This window comes from Sparus aurata, chromosome 20 (assembly GCF_900880675.1).
Source record: "Sparus aurata chromosome 20, fSpaAur1.1, whole genome shotgun sequence".
Taxonomy (NCBI): Eukaryota; Metazoa; Chordata; class Actinopteri; order Spariformes; family Sparidae; genus Sparus; species Sparus aurata.
In genome coordinates this window covers 19645903-19662185 of record NC_044206.1, presented here as the reverse complement: position 1 = coordinate 19662185, position 16283 = coordinate 19645903, and the positions used below count along the sequence as shown (strand labels likewise).

General features: G+C 41.6%; 1 protein-coding gene across 4 annotated transcripts; it reads right to left on the bottom strand.

The window, feature by feature from the left end:
- Nucleotides 1–610: 610 nt before the first annotated feature.
- On the bottom strand, nt 611–13836 carry fbxo11b (F-box protein 11b). 4 transcript variants are annotated; one of them, XM_030400019.1, is made up of 22 exons: nt 13495–13836; nt 12158–12321; nt 11891–11972; nt 11568–11712; nt 11339–11468; nt 8819–8902; nt 8531–8663; nt 8271–8377; nt 6805–6916; nt 5433–5539; nt 5204–5341; nt 4914–5131; nt 4299–4479; nt 4072–4194; nt 3887–3972; nt 3685–3761; nt 3454–3597; nt 3163–3273; nt 2772–2879; nt 2559–2667; nt 2340–2438; nt 611–2028 (listed from the first exon to the last, which is right to left on the bottom strand). In XM_030400019.1, exons 1-22 carry the CDS (start codon nt 13580–13582, stop codon nt 1899–1901), a joined length of 2676 nt encoding a protein of 891 aa, XP_030255879.1. In that variant the 5' UTR covers nt 13583–13836; the 3' UTR covers nt 611–1898. The 4 variants fall into 4 exon arrangements, with proteins under 4 accessions (XP_030255879.1, XP_030255880.1, XP_030255882.1 ...); XM_030400020.1 differs by having other exon boundaries at nt 11568–11709; XM_030400022.1 differs by having other exon boundaries at nt 11912–11972.
- Between the last annotated feature and the right edge of the window lie 2447 nt (nt 13837–16283).

Sequence of the window (16283 nt, the reverse complement as noted above, 5' to 3'; positions counted from 1 at the left end):
TGTGCTGCGAGTTTGTTTGTTGAGCATCAAGGGCTGGGTAATCTCATCAGAAGCATCAGTCACATTACAGCAAACTTGTATCTACAGACACCAGATACTAATATTATTAACCTCTTTAAAGCACTAGGATTTAGGGAGTAGGAACAAAACCTAAAGATATCACAGTATTGCTGTCAAGAGTAGGAAATAAATCTGAATTCTGACTTTTTTTCACCCTGAAAAGTTCTTCAAATTGATTATCAAAACAATTAAGTAGATTGACAGTTTTGGTTCTGAAAAGCTTCTATTAGAGCAACGCAACTTAACAGGAGTAACAGCAAGTCAGTGTCGAGAGTATAAATCATCAATAGGTTCATGTTTCAAAACAATCGGTGACCACTGAAAACATTTCCTCACTTTGGACATTAAAATGGATGCTGCGTTCAAAACCCAAGAGATCATCAGCTGTTAGAGGACTGATGCAGGTAAGGGTCTATTTTCAGAGCAAGTGAATAATGTTTCCAATACAATTATTCACCAGCCGAACATCCCCCGAGGTTCTTCAGCAGCATTTTATCTTACAACACCAGTAATGTCAGTTCTGTGGGGTGTGAATTTAAAGACGGACACCTCTGATCTAATAAAGTTTTATTTTCTTAGAAATGGCCAGTTTCCTGTTTTCTTTTTTTGTCTTTCTAAGAAAGTATACCCCTTTTTGAATTCCAACTAGCATCTACATAATGGTTATTGAATACTTCACAATATATTAAGTCTAGATGTTATGGTACATGCATACGATTCAGGCTGCATGAGGAGCCACAGTCACCACGATACACGGGGAGAGGAGGAGGGGGGAGGACGGGGGCGGGAGGGAACGGGGGACTGCAGATTGACTTGTCGGTTCCAGTACAAAGGAGCTCTGACGCCCCCTATTGAAACCCTCTCCACGAAACACTGACTGCATCAACTTATAAACATATACACGCACACACACAACTTCCACTGTACACAACACACATTTACACACTCACATACGCACCTTTATACAACTGTGGAGCCCCTCCACCTGCCATTTAAGCTAATATACTGGAGAGGGTTTGTAGTGTTTAAACGAGATTCTCTTTCACAGAAAGAACTTCACCACTGGGACGTCGGAGTGTCTGCAGTTTGCCTCTTTGTCGGGGTGGGAGGAGGGACGCTAACCAAAGAAAATAATAATAATAATTATAATAATATATAATAAAATAAAAGACATTCAAATACAGTCAGCTTTTTGCTTGAAAATACAAAACTACATGAGAAAGCATTGAAATAAAATCCATTGATCAGAACATTTTTTTTTTTTTTAAAAAAGCCCAAGTGCTCCATCACACACACAACCTTGCTCCTTTATCCACACACAACAGAGCAACATCCGCCCATCCGTTGCCTAGTTACAACTGCCTGGCCAGCCAATGGGGATGACAGCTGCGAGGAAGCAGGAAGTCTCTTTGACAGCAGTTCTTGTGAATAAGAAGAAATGGGCCGAGAATTAAGCCGAGGGGGGGGAGGGATCTTCTCTTGCTGGCTGCCGATCGGCAGCCCTTCTCTTCCCATCTTGACTTTGTCTACAGACTGCATTAAGAAATACTCGTGAGGAATCTCTTGTGGCCGTTCTGTCAGCTCCACTGCTCCCTCTAGTGGAGACTGGCCCTGCTGCAGCGTGTCCCACTGCAGCGGGCAGGAAGCTGCTTCCTCTGCAGCCTCTTTCACCTCGAGCCCGTCTGAGAGCGCCGCAATCACAGAGTCTCTCTGGGTCCTTATGGCTGCAAGTGGATGTGTGTATGTAACTGCGTGTGTGTGAGTATATGATGTGTGTGTCTGTGTGCAGTGTAATGTGTTTGTATGCTAATGTGAGAGTGTAACTAAGGCCGGTGCCTTCAGTTATGTTGCAGCGTGTTGGACTCGATGGGCGGCGCCGAGTCATACAGAGTGTCTGTGTCGTGTGTGGGCTCTCCGGCCAGCGTGCACGGGTTGGACAACGTTCCCGCTCCGCAGTCACAGAAAAACCTGCAGGGGGCAGAGGTCAGGGATTATGAACCAGAGTGTCTTTCAATGAGTCAAAGAAAATCAGGAACAAACCCGATTCCAAAAAAGTTGGAATGCTGATGTGTAAATCTGATGTTTCCTGAGCTCATCTTCATTAAATATATCATCTTTGTACTGTTCTTGTTTGAGTTGGTGTCAAGAAGGATTAACAACGATCACATTCTATTTTTTATGTTATATACAGCATCCAAAGCTTATTTGGATTCAGGGTTGTATAGAACAGAACGGCACAAATATAAAAACAATGTCTGAAAAAAACTACAATGTCTTACCGATCGTGCCGTATAAACTCTACATCGTGCCCTTGGTGGCACTTTTTGATGCAGTTTACACAGATGGCGTTCCTATCTGTTGTATTACAGGTGTGACATCTGGAGAGACGAGACATAACACAGTTAGATTAGACAATGTGTACGTGGAATTGACCACTGAGATGGGTGCAGAGGAGTTTGGGGTTCTTCACAGCTGTGATTAAATGCGACTCAGTTTACCTGTAGAAGTCGTGCATGGGGTAACTGGTGTAGCTGGAGATCTTGTAGAGACACTGTCCTCTGCTCACCGCCTTCTCAATGGCATCCTGGTTATTCAGAATCTTGTTATCTGAAGGAGGAGGGACAGTGAGTAAACACGGGAGAGTGATGAGAAGGATGATAAAACCGGATCGTAACCAAATGGGGCGAAGCTTAACTGCACACAAAAGTTACCTTTCATGGTCACGTTGACTCCCGAGGCCAGAAACAGCCCTCCGAAGCGATTGTTGAAGATCTGGTTGCCCTCCAGCGTGGCCGTGGCGTGGTTAGTGATCTCAATACCTGGAGAGGAAAAAGAAAATCAGCACCACGAGGAGATGAAAACTGAGACACTAGTAGCTTTTTCAAAATGAAAAAGAAACCAAATTCAAACTAAACTGTGTAAAGTTCCTAGAAATATCAGGGAAACTGATGCAATATTCACAAAGTCTGCTCACAAAGTAACGTTTCACTTATTTTAGACCACATTCTGGCAGTTAGGATATTCACCATTTGGATAGAGTATAATATGAACTATCCTGGATTGGGATGTTATGTGTTCTGATAGTTGAGTTTGAAAGCCAACCTGCAGCGAAGCCGTCGAAAATGCGGTTCTTGCGGAGTATTGGATGGCTGTTGGTGCTGATGAGCACGCCGGCCTGAGCGTTCCTGAAGATATCGTTCTCTTCCAGCAGACCTGCGGAGAAAAAGATAGCAGATTATAGAAATACATCGGCAAAATCGTGAGAACAAATACCAACCAACAGGTAAAAAGATGGCTTAATTCTAGTATGTGAATCTTAACAGTCAAGTGTAATAATAGGTTAAAGTTTCAGACAGATATTGAATGAAAAGGAAGAAAAGGTCAGGCTCGTACCTCTGCCTCCGTTGAAGATGCAGATGCCTCCGTCTCTGCCGTCATGAATCTTATTCCTCCTCAGCGTGGGGTTGCTGTCCGTCTTGATCCACACCCCGGCCATGGCGTTGTCAAAGATTTCATTGTCCTCGATAAAGCCCAGACCTGTGAAATCAAACAGCAGGATTTTCAGTGTAAGAACACACAATAAACATATTATTGTGTGTGAGACAAAGAGTGACAAATACAGACCTGAGTTGTAGACTAAAATCCCTCCATTCTGGCCTCCCCAGATCTTGTTGCGCCTGATCTTTGGGTTGCTCCCCGTCCTGTTGAGATCCAACAATCATGTGAATCGAAATAAAACAGCAGAAATCGGTAACATGTGGGTGTTTTTAGTCGGATTACGTGGTTCTGTTCTTTGATTAAACTGCCTGAAGGGGGTAATAATTACCTTATTTGTACACCAGAGTACATGTGATTATAGATGTCGTTGTCTTCCAACACACCGTGACCGTTGTCGTAGAAATACACGCCAACCTAAGAAAAAAAAAAGACAGATGATCATGCTGTAGTTTCAATACAAGGTTATTTACTGACATACCTTTACACAAATGTATTTAGCCATCACAGTGTTACCTGTTTGCCACTGTGGATGCGGTTCTTGCGGAGGACGGGAGTGCTGCCCGTGGTCACCCAGACTCCAGCCAGCGTGTTGCTGTAAACCTCGTTCTCCTCAATCACCCCCTGGCCCTTCTCGTGCTGAAACACAAAGTGGGATCAGCTGTCAAACATGCTTTCCAAGAGGAGAGTTCATGCTTTCATTTGAACTAAACACCATACAGATATTTAGAAAAGAAATGTACCACATAGATGCCGCCATGCTGCCCATCGTGGATCTTGTTGTGCCGTACGATGGGGCAGCTGTTGGTTCGGATCTGGATTCCCGCCAGGGCGTTACCATAGATGTCGTTACTCTCTATCAAACCTCGTCCATCTCCAAATATGTACACGCCTCCTTGGTTACCGTTGAAAATAGCATTTCCCCTAGAAACAAAACAAAACAACAGTCAGTCTTGGAATAGATGCTAAACAATGACAATGTATTTTTCAATGCTTCATATCAGTTTCACATCTACTAGCTTTGTTAACCATTAGCTTTCAATAGCTTCAATTCAATTAGCCAACACACTGCATGACCCTGCTGCCCACTGGCTGCTCACAGTTAATGACAAACTAGGTGGGTATAAGGTGGGTCCCCCGTGTGTGAGGAGTTTACTGCGTATTCTGAACTTTAATGTACCATATTTGGAACATCTTGTGGCCAAGCAGCTAGCAAATATAAGCATGGCAAAGATTGCCATTCATCTCAAGCCCTGATGTTGACCTTTACGTAATTTGCAGTCTTCAGTAAGATGTCACTTTGCACCCACTCAATCGTCTGAATAATTTCCCAAGTCTCCTGTGTGTAGTGTCCTCACCGTATCGTAGGGTCACTGTTGGACGTGATCCACACACCAGCAAAGTTATTGGCATAGATTTTGTTCTCTATAAACTGTCCCCTGCCCTTCTCGTGGACGTAGATTCCCCCCGTTTGTCCGTGATGGATCTCACAGCGCACCACGGTGGGGTTGGCGTAGGCCTTCACCTCGAAGCCCGCAATACGGTTTCTATGGATGTTACAGTTCTCAAAGTAACCCTGAAACAAAGGAAGAGGACGCATTAGATGGTTTGTGATGTTTCTTCACACAATAATGTGATGTGTACTTACCATGCCGTGATCAAAGGTGAACACTCCAACATCTCGTCCGTGGTGGATGTGGTTACGTCTAATGATGGGATTACCGTGGTTTTTCACCCAAATTCCTGCTAGCGCGTTGTTGCTGATTTCATTGTCTTCGTAAATGCCCTGAAACATACAACGAGGCGTGGAGTCAACACACACCGAGACAAATGTCTGTGTTTTACTTTACATTCATGGCAAAACAAGTTATTTTTACCTGTGCGTGATCCGTAATGTACAGTCCTACGTTCTCACAGTCACTTATGTTGCAGTGTTTGATGGTTGGACACGCTCCCTGGCCGCTCACACACACAGCTGAACCCACTGAACAGAGAAGAAAACACATGCATCACATATGTGATAACAGTCAAAAAACCCTCAAACGTCATTCAACAGTAACAGACAAAAAATCTATGCATTTTCACACATTTCCAGCATCAACACCAGCCCTAAAATATACACGATGTTGTGGTTGTGGACATTTCTACATTATTCTGTTCAAGTCCTGTGGATCAACAGCTCTGCCAATCATCTATCATGTGGATACTAAAAGATCTCATTTAAATGCATATCATCCCCATTGACCAAGTAACCTGTATTTACCAGCTAGTAAACTAAGATTTCTGTGCAACACATACAAAAAAGATTAACATTTGAATCCCACTGCTGACAACACAAATTAGAAATTACCCTCAAGCTATGTGTTGAATTGATGCGACATCTCATGACACCAAGTCACATGACTCTGCTGCCCACCTATCCTGCTGCCTGCTAAAAGCTAGCTAGCCGTCAACTACATTAGCTCTGAAAGCTGCCATCACCCTTAGCCAAACATATCGCACAACGCTGCCTTCTACCCAGCTGCTAAATGCAAACAGCTAACTAATTGTCCTGATTTGAGCACAGAGGTGATGTGCAGAATAAAGCGTTTTAATGCAATACTGGCCCTAATTTTCCAGATTTTCAACAGCTGTGACCCAACAACATGAAGTTTTCCTTTCGAGAGAACAAACCATCGTGATGAATGATTTTTTTTATCCAAGACCCAATTGAAAAATTAAGTCTATCATCCAGGAAGATAATATTCACAGAATTCCTTTATACCAGCAGCAATCAATGTGTGCTGTCACTTTATTTTACTTTATGTTCTGATCATTTAATTCTTGTCAATTTTGATGCTGGCAGACAAACAAATATGACGAGATCATTTCATGTCAAATATTACAAGATGTTTGGTTCACATGAGTGATTGTGTAGAAACAACTGGCTGATGAAGGAGTATTTTATTAGTAGTATTAAGCATATTCCTAACCTTGGTTAAATTCCTTTGAAGGAACCCTGTCTGTGATAAAAACCTAAATGAGGGACACTGTGTGCTTTGGCTAACCTACTTTGGCTCTAAACTGTTACATAGAGTACAAACACGTACACCTGTGCAGTAATATGTAAAACAATGCTGCAGTAACTTTTTTTTAAAAGTTAATGTTGCACCAGTCAACAAAGCGCTGATTCAACCATGTTATTTTTCAGGCTGTACCGGTACAGATGTACAGGTGTTCGTGTGTGGTCGGGTGTGTGCGGTGGGGTACCTGTGCATGTGGAGCGGATGATGCAGTGGTCGATGTTGGGGCTGCAGTTGACGGTGATCTCCAGACAGTGGTGGGCGTTGTGGTGCTGTGCCGACTTATCATCAGGATTAAACTGAGGAGAGAGAGGCAGCAGAGTTCAGACAGAGGCTGCGCTTACTGACAACACATCGAGCTTCTTTCCACCCACCACATCCACACTGGACTCTGGAGGCAGCAGTGCCACTAATACTTCAGCGAGTGTGGAAACAGTGATGTTTTACATCACAGGAGACTTTGTAAGTATTTGCAAAAGATGGAAAACCTTTTCTTTTTTATTCCTGAATAATATTGTCTCATAAAAATGTTACAGTTGGTCTAATTCTACATGCAAAACTACAGAGAAACAAACATCAAACGGCAATCTAGTATGTTGTATGATGCAACTGGGATTGTATGTCATCGAGTCACACTCCGCTGAAAGTGGTCTGATTATAATCAACATATCCGCTTTCTAAGATCTTTTATGATACAGCGGATATTTCTAGATAGGGCTGTAGCTAATGATTTTCATTATCGATTAATCTGCAGATTCTTTTCATGATTAATAGTTTATAAAATGTCACAATTTCCGAAACCTCAAAGCTGACGTCTTCAAATTGCTTCTTTTTACCAACAACAGCCCAAAATACCAAAGTCTCTTCATTTACATTACGATGACAAAGAAAAACAGCAAATCCTGACTTTTAAGAAGCTGGAACCAGCAAATGTTTGACATCTTTGCCTGAAATCGATTAATTAAAATAGCACCTAATAGGGTTATTACCTTTTTTATTTCGAAATCAAGAATCAATCAAAATGAGCTTTGAATTTTTATGATCAAAAGCAGAATGGGCATACATGGGACGAAAATCAAACTTTGTAACAAACTGAATTTCTATCTTTTGTTGCTTATTGAAAATCGAATTGTATAGCGGATTTGGAGAATAGTGACACCCCTAGCAGCCACATGTTCTCTTAATAAACTAATATTTGCAACTCTAGTTGGAGCACTGATCAAAAACAAAACATCAGCAAATGGGAAAATTATTAATCCAAAATGTGACGATGTAGCAGCTTTGAGCTGTACGAATATCTCTTATAGGTCACTGTGTCCTTTTCCACTCTCCAAAGACAGAGACATATTTTCTAGTCAATCAGATAATTTTGTTATAGGGAGCAGATGATCATCACTACAAAGCCCGTGTTTGACATGTCTTATTAATTTGTGATTCTTGCTTATTTGCAAGAACTTATAACAAACTTATCCTCAACTATGGATAAATAACAAATTAGAAACTCAGCTGGTAATTCCTGCTTAGACAACATAACTTAACATTGGAGCCCTCAGATGTTATTATAAAGCAGGGTTTTTTAATAAACAGCCATTCTTGAAGTTTGTTTTTTAAAAAAAGTGTATAAATCAGGGGAAAGATCAGATCTGTGCTCACCTTGATGGTCATGTATCCCACATAGGCATCCTCTGAGCCCTCCATGAAGACAAACGTTGAGTCTCTAGTATTCTCTATCACCACCTTATCTGCTACTTTACCAGGAGCTGAGGGGGAAGCAGAGAAAAAACACATTAACACCCTCAAACATACGGCCATAAACACAGCTGAGAGAGTATCTCTCTTTAAAAGAGATATTGATTGCATGCGGCACAGGCATCAGGGTAATGTCTTAAGCACTTTTCAGTGAACATGCTTACCTGCACCAATCATGGTGATTGGAGACTCTATATAAATCCACTCGTCTGTATAGATGCCAGAGTGGACGAAGATTAGACCGTCAAAGTGGGCCTCCTGTACTCCTCCCAGCGCATCCTCAATGGTGTCATAATACTGCAGGAGAAAGGCACAAACACTTTGAGGCTAAATAGACATGCCTACCATTCATCACAGGGCCGTTAGGAAAAGCTAGCATGTGTTTACATTAGCTGTGACCAGTGCAGTAGATCCTGAAAGGGTTTCTCTTGAGCAATGAAGTTTAGACTTACCAGCATGTTCTCTCTGCCTTTGTATCTGCCAGGGTTACTGTAGAAATGCTCAGCAAAGCCTGGTTTTACATGAGCACCTTTGTACTGCAAGACAGACAGCATCAAGGTCAGAATATTGTGCTGGTGATCATTTCAGACATAAACGTAGACCTTATATGATAGAGGCATCCCACCAGCCTTCCTCAGCAGTAAAGTCTGACTCAAAAGCATCTTTTCTTTAGCTGCTCAAGTCAGGTAGGGATACAGTGTTATAACATAGTATGAAAAGTTGTGGTTATAATACTGTTGAGGCATGGGACGATGTAAAAATTGCATGTAAGGATTAGCCCATCTGTCATAATCACGATTTACAATTATGAAATCATCTAAATATTCTATTAACTTAAAAATAAAAACGACAGTTGCACTCGAACATACTGGAATAGCTTTACCTTGCATTTAGACAGAAAACAAATATTTTCATTGCATCAATTATAGGAAATGCATTTTTGGGTGAAAATTAAACAAATAATCTTAAATAGGTCATGACAAGTCCTCAATATGCAAAAGGGGGAATCCCCATTCACCCAGTCAGTTTCTTTTTGTTTTTAATTCAGAATTGGTAGTTTGTACACATCAGGGTTCAAGCAATGTCTTCAGCCAGGTGACAGGCTGAGGCAATTCACAGTAAATCAGGAAACCAATAAAGGACTGTACATCAGTGAGCTAGACAGCTTTTTCAAGTCATAAATGTGAGGATATCCTGATTTCCTCCATTCACAAGCATCCATATAATGAAACTTTGTCCCATCCTCATACTGTGTACATTTGCTTATCTACAACATATAATTCTACCATACGCTTTATCAAAATTCTATACATTTCACGCTCCAAATAACTGATAATAATTGTGAAGTATTATATATTGTGATGCACTGTGAAGTAGTATGGTTTGTAAAAAGGTAATGCATACTAAAGATATTGTTATATAAAAAGGCACACAGTATACATCAGTGCTTCTTGTGACCCTTTAAAACAAAGCAGTGTTTCTACTGGTGGTGAACACTTAATGAGGAGGTAACAATAAACAACTCTGAAAAAAATAATGTAATTTTGTGCATTAGAAAATGTCTTTTCAGATTTATGTGAGCCCCGAAATTAGGAACCACAGGCATTCATAAATATATGCAGGCCACAAACCAAGCAAAGCAAGGCAAAAAACTGCATTTTTGTCTTCCAATACATCAGAATTACAAGCCACAAACAATAGGTAGGACTCCATGATCATTACAAAAACAAACTATAATCAATGTTTTGTTTTCACTTTGAATTTTCCTACCAGATCATAATTGGTAAAGCAAACATGTTTGTTTTCCATCAGCCTCAGGACCTTAGTCGATGTTTAGTCTGAGAAAATCCTTGGATTGACATCATTAGATAATGAGATTAACTCAACAGTAAGGAATCTTACACATCCTATTGTTGACTTAGGGCCTTAGAACAACATTGCAATCAAAAGTTCACATATGAAACTGATCTGACTGTGGATGAACTGAAAGCTTTCGTTGTGAGACTGACCTTCTGAGAAATACCATATATATAGTTCTAAAGAAAAGCAGCAGAAGAAGAGTTCTGACATATACTGGTCATAAATCTGCCAGACCAAAGCCAAGCTAAGGAACAGCTTTTGAGAAATTCTGAGTGTCTGTTTCCAGAAAATACTGACGAGTTTTAACATGCACTTCCGTAGAAACGCTTTTTTAAAAAAAGTCTTTGACTGTTGTAGTTTTTCCATTCAACTGCTTACCATTACATTTTCCCATGTGCTTGTCCAAGTTATACTGTCAAGTAATAGCTAAGCTTCAATCTATCAAAGGACATATTGTTACATTTAAAAATAAATACAGAGACCTTGATTTGCTTTCTAATGTGTGTTTTATCTTTATAGACCCTCTTTTCCCAGTGGCAGATATTATTACCCTAATGAGTAGCATACATTTGACTGCAAAACCATATATGACTGAGCCAGCACTATCTTCTTCACGATAAAACACTTCAAAAACAAACCACTGCTATGTTCAAACTAGAGGCCAATCAGATCTGTATCTCAAAACAGATCTTTGAGATGGACTGTCCACACTTTTATTTGTAAGTGATAATAGTTTTTGTGTATTTTTGTGTCCAGACAACCAACGCATCTGCATGGGTTGCTGTGGTTAACGACCTTAGCCATTCATTACACTAGTTCCAACCCAGAGAAAGGAAATGGAGAACCATCACCTCGCTATCCAAACAATCATGCTGTCAAGCTGAGAACTCTGAATTCTAATAAAGCCCAGGGACGTGTCTGTAGAAATATGTCTTGAGTCACTTCTCAAGCAACCTCCAAATGTTGCTGGATCCAATTTGCAAAGATCACATTTCATACAGTTTTTTACTGCTCGGGCTTCCTAAAATCAATCTGGATAAAATTGGAATATTCCTTCCACAAAAAACTGGGTGGACTGGCCGCCTGAGCGAGGTTTATCCGAGCAGACTTACCAGCTGTTGGAAGCTCTCCTTCCAGGGGTTTGGGTGTTCATGCTCCTCTGGGCTGACCTGGTAGAACCTGCCTGGCTCGGGGTGCATCATGGGACGCGTGTACTCGAACACCTCCATGTATAGACGCTTCCTAGAATATTAAATGCCACACAAAACTAATCAGTTGTCTGCCTTTAAATGACATTCAAAACAGGAACAGACACGTTTCAATCTCGACAGCGATACTGACCATAGGATGGGGTCGTTGGCTAGCTGGCTGAATCTCTTGCAAACACAAGCTGCCTGACAAAGGTCCTGTTCCAGTAAGTAGGAGAAGATCTTCAAAACTACCTCATCTGGAAGCTTCTGTTGCAGATATTGCTCTGCTGGGGCTGCTAAAAGACAACAACACACAAATACACATGCACACACACGATTTAAGCTTTAGGAAACATCTTTACCCACAGAGGAGTTATGCTATTTAATCGATTTGTCCGCACACACTGAAAAATCAATAAGGATAAAAAAAAAAGCTATCACTCTCCTTGCCCTAGTTGGAGATTTAACACACACCTGGCAGGTCGTGGCTCTTACCGGACACTCGTGCCCGCTTGGCTCGATGGCCAAAGGCCTCTGTTGATGAAGTGGAAGCTCCCTGCAAAGGAGAGGAAATAGGATATCAGCTTCATGCCAAGATTCAGGCACTAAGTAATCAACTGGGAAATTTACTGCTCCGTCACAAAATCATTGTTCCTTCAGAGAAGAACTTAATCAATCAGCAATTCTCTCTCATCCACGATCATCCACACACAAAAATGCACTTAAATGATTCAGTCTTACCTCCATTGGGCCCTTGCTGGGGCAGGCAGAGGCGGTGGCAGAGGCAGCAGCGGTTCTCTTGGGAAGCAGGGTCTTGCGTCGAAGCTGGTAGGGACTGTTCTGAGCTCCTGGACCGGATTCCTCAATAGCCATCTCTGCTGCAGCTGCTGCAGGAGCCTCCTCATCTGGACAGAAAGGCACACTGATTTCCTACATGCATACTGTTTCTAAAGAGGCACAGAGCAAGCAAGAAATACCTGATAATAAAAACCCAATCATCCCTCCTTTTGGTCAGTTGCACGACTACAATTTCTCCAGCAAACCCTCAACACCAATCACACTTTTGACCATTAATGACACAATGGTGTGCATTCGGCTCACATGCAGTATTCTCACTGCGCAGGCTAACAGACAGGGGTAATAGTTGGTAAGGCAGACAAAGGTTAGTGATTGATAATGGCAGATGCACCCCCTGCAACCACATTTACCAGCCTTTCATGTCTAGTCATTGCCCACTGACATCGGGCAGTGTGCATTCGAGCCAAGGGTCCTACATGAGCAGAATCACACTCATCTTCTGCGGGGCTGTCAAATAAAAAGGGCCGCAGATGAAGTCGATCAGACGTGCGGCTAATGGCTAAAAACTGAACTGCGTAGCTGGCAAATCCGCGGTGTAAACAAATCGAGCTATGGCTAGCCACCGCCGCGAACAAGGAAGGGGACACGGCTTCGATCTGCTCGCTGCGTTAAGCTTCAAACTTACAGCCACAAGCGCAGAAAACAGACACGGTGAATTCATCGAAATCACATCCGTATGATCCATCACAGCTGATCCGTGTGGCCTCTTTGAAGCTGGGGGAAGCTAGCTAGCATTGCCCCCGTTCGCTGCTAATGTTTTTGTTAACGTTACACCCCAAAAATGGCAGTCCAAAGACACCGCAGATTTACACCCTCGGAATCGGTAGTGACAGCTGGGAATGCAACGGCCGAGCAGACACGCAGAATGTGGTCTGAGCGTGAGAAGTCGACCCCTTTTCCCCTCCAGCTGAGGTTACTTGAATAAGGGCTATAAATGTTGGCCGTATAGCTACATACGCATTACGTTAGGTGAAGACAACCCCCAACATCCACATATCCTGCTAAGCTAGCTAGCGGCGTTAGCTAGCCCCGATCACTCAAGCCAAACAAAGCGCGGCCTGGCCTAAGCCACAGAGCAAGAAGCCTCGGGTTTTCCTGCTGAACCCGCCGTCTCTAGGAGTGGAGAACAGGCCGGCAGCATAAACCGAGGGTTGCGCGAAGGCTGTTATCGCCTGACACGGCTTCGTCTTTAATAATTAGCTGGCCGCGGCCTAGCTTACCTCTATCCCCGTTGTTCCGTTCGGGCTGCACCGGGCGCGGCCTCGACACTCGCCTGGGTCTCCTGTTGGTGGCTCTGACGGAGTTCATCTGGGGAGTTGGTTGTCGAAAAATAGACTGCTATCCTCGACCGCCCGCTGCTAAATTTAGCCCTCGACCCAAACTACCACCCGGACAGCCTTTTTCCCAGCTACACCCAAACAATTGCGATCAAAAACCCGCTGGTATTTGGGGTGTAATCGCTTTTTTTTCCTCCGTGGTGATACAGCTCCCCCCGTATCGCCGCTCGGTGCCAGCTCCGTCTCAGACTGTAGCAGGAGGAGCCATTAACCCACACGGGAAACAATCGCGAGAAAAAAAGAAAGAGCAGGGCGTCCGTTCGACCAATCACATCTCGCGTTTTATGATTTCCTCCCGCGGCGGCCAATCAGGAGCGGCGTAGCAGACGACTTGACAGACCTTTCTGTTGGGGTTCGGGATCGGTCAAGCGGCGATTTAATCAATGCTTTAGCTCCCTAATGGACTCCACAGTCACCAAAATACTGTTTATTTTCACAGCTGCATAATGACTGAGCTAAATGCTAGTGCAGTTTGTTAACAGTATGCATTACTGTACAAGCAATAGTCAAAATATTAAGTACATATCAACATTCTCTGCCACTTAATAACCAACAAAGAGCATTGCCATGAATATATCTAATTGTCTGGCTATTTAATTAAGAATGTTCAGATTCGTGTTCAGACACTTGTATCTATCCCGTCATGGGCAACATGGGAACAGCTTGCAGTGCTCACATACTAGAGCATACAGTAAGAGGTGGACACAAAAATAGGTGAGTAATAAATAGAATAGGACGAAAATACAATTGAATAAGATATGCCGAGGAGTTCAGTGGAACGAAGGAATCCATAATAAATAGAAGATGTTAATAAATTGTTTGTTCGTCAGTTGATATAATAAAAACAAAAAAACAATAGGAACTATAAAAAACATCTACAGAGAATTTTAAAGGCGAATCGCAGAAGGAAATAAAATATTTTGAATAGCAGCTGGTAAATGTAATGATACCCTGATGGTGACATTATTTGCCCTGTTTATTAGAAAATTAGTTTTTCTTAGAACATACTGAGCATATGAAGATCAGAGTCTTGGGTTAAGTGTTTATATTAAAGGGGCACTGTGTAGTTTTGGAGAAGAAATTCAAACTCAGAATTTGAATATGTACAATATTAATTAGGTGATAATACAAACTACTCAGATGAAAATAAGATCCCCAGAACATAGTTTGGACCTAGAAAGGTGGCAGGGTCCGCCACATATAAACAAAGTAAAACAGTATGAAAATGTGTTGTCCTTAAAATCAGTTTGTCTATTCAGTTTAGTTGTTCAGTCTTGAAAATGAATGAAGATCTTTCTCTTCTCATGAAAATGTCTACCCCAAAATCACGTATTGCACCTTTAAGAGATTTGTATGTTTTTTACACTTAATTTAATTGAGTTAATATTAGTGTAAAAGCTAAGGAAACACAACCCTAGTGAGATGGAGGACTTTAAGCACAGGAATATACATTTGTTAATGAAAAAGCCTTTCATTACTTAATTATTTAAAAGTGGACAGTAGGATATGTGCAAATGTGAGGTTTTTCTTTATAACAATACTGAGCATAACAAAGGGGGAGTCCTGGGTTATGCTTCAGGAAATGTTCATAATAAGAGATTTCAATGTTTCCACACTGTCATATTTTTCTGAAATCAAAATAGTTATGTAAATAGGAATGTAAATAAGTAAATGGAGGAAAAAGTCAAATTAAAATGATTACTTAGCCTAATTATTCAAACAGAAACTGCCAGAATGAAACTTTTCCCCTTGATTGTTCTAATTTTGAGTTTCTTTAATGCTTCATTAAATGTGCAAATTGAATTAATCAATTTCTAACAAAAATGTTCCACTTATAATGAAACACTGAACAACTACTTCACGTGCTGTAGAGCTGGTATCTGTTTTAACTCCCACGACAAGCTGAAGCCGAAACCACAGTGTCTGTTATGCTTACAGGCGGTGGGTGTTCTAAATTATAGATTCTTGGGTGGAGTATCGCTTTAATAAACATGTTCAGTCAATTAGTATTGTTTTATATAATTGGACCAGCAGATGGCATTGTTTGGCTGCGGAAGATTATGATCTCAGGGTACCGAGCAGACACAGCACTGCACTGAGACTGTGATTGTGTCTGGAGAGGATCTGTACCACACCTTTCAACATCCAGCAGCAGCAGTGATTCATCATTTCTTTTAGCAATCAGTGCATGAAAGTTTGTGGTTGATGATATTTTAAATAAAAAATATTGTATATGTGAGAAAAAAAAACACGGTAGAAATAGTTGAATGTCTGATAAACTGTGTGGCTGCAGGGTTTCTCATCAACTGAACTACATTCTGCCATTTCTAACATTCTGCTGGTTGGATGTTATTACTTTTTTAATGCGATCTTTTTTTTTTTTATTGGATTGTTTTTCAGCGAAGGGGGTGAAATAGAAGAGAGAGGAAGGGGAGAGAGAGAGAGGAGGGTGACATGCAGCAAATTAAGGTCAACAAGACGCCCTGAATGTTATGAAAAAGAAACAAACCAGCCGTACTGTCAGTGAGCTTGTGACTGTGAGTTTATCGCCTGCACGAAGATAAAATTCACAACAAAGGATTTATCTAACAGATTTTGCCACTGTGTTAAGAGATGCTGCTTCAGGGACGCCTTTTCGCAGCAGAACCAACTGCAAAAAATTGGGGATAAAT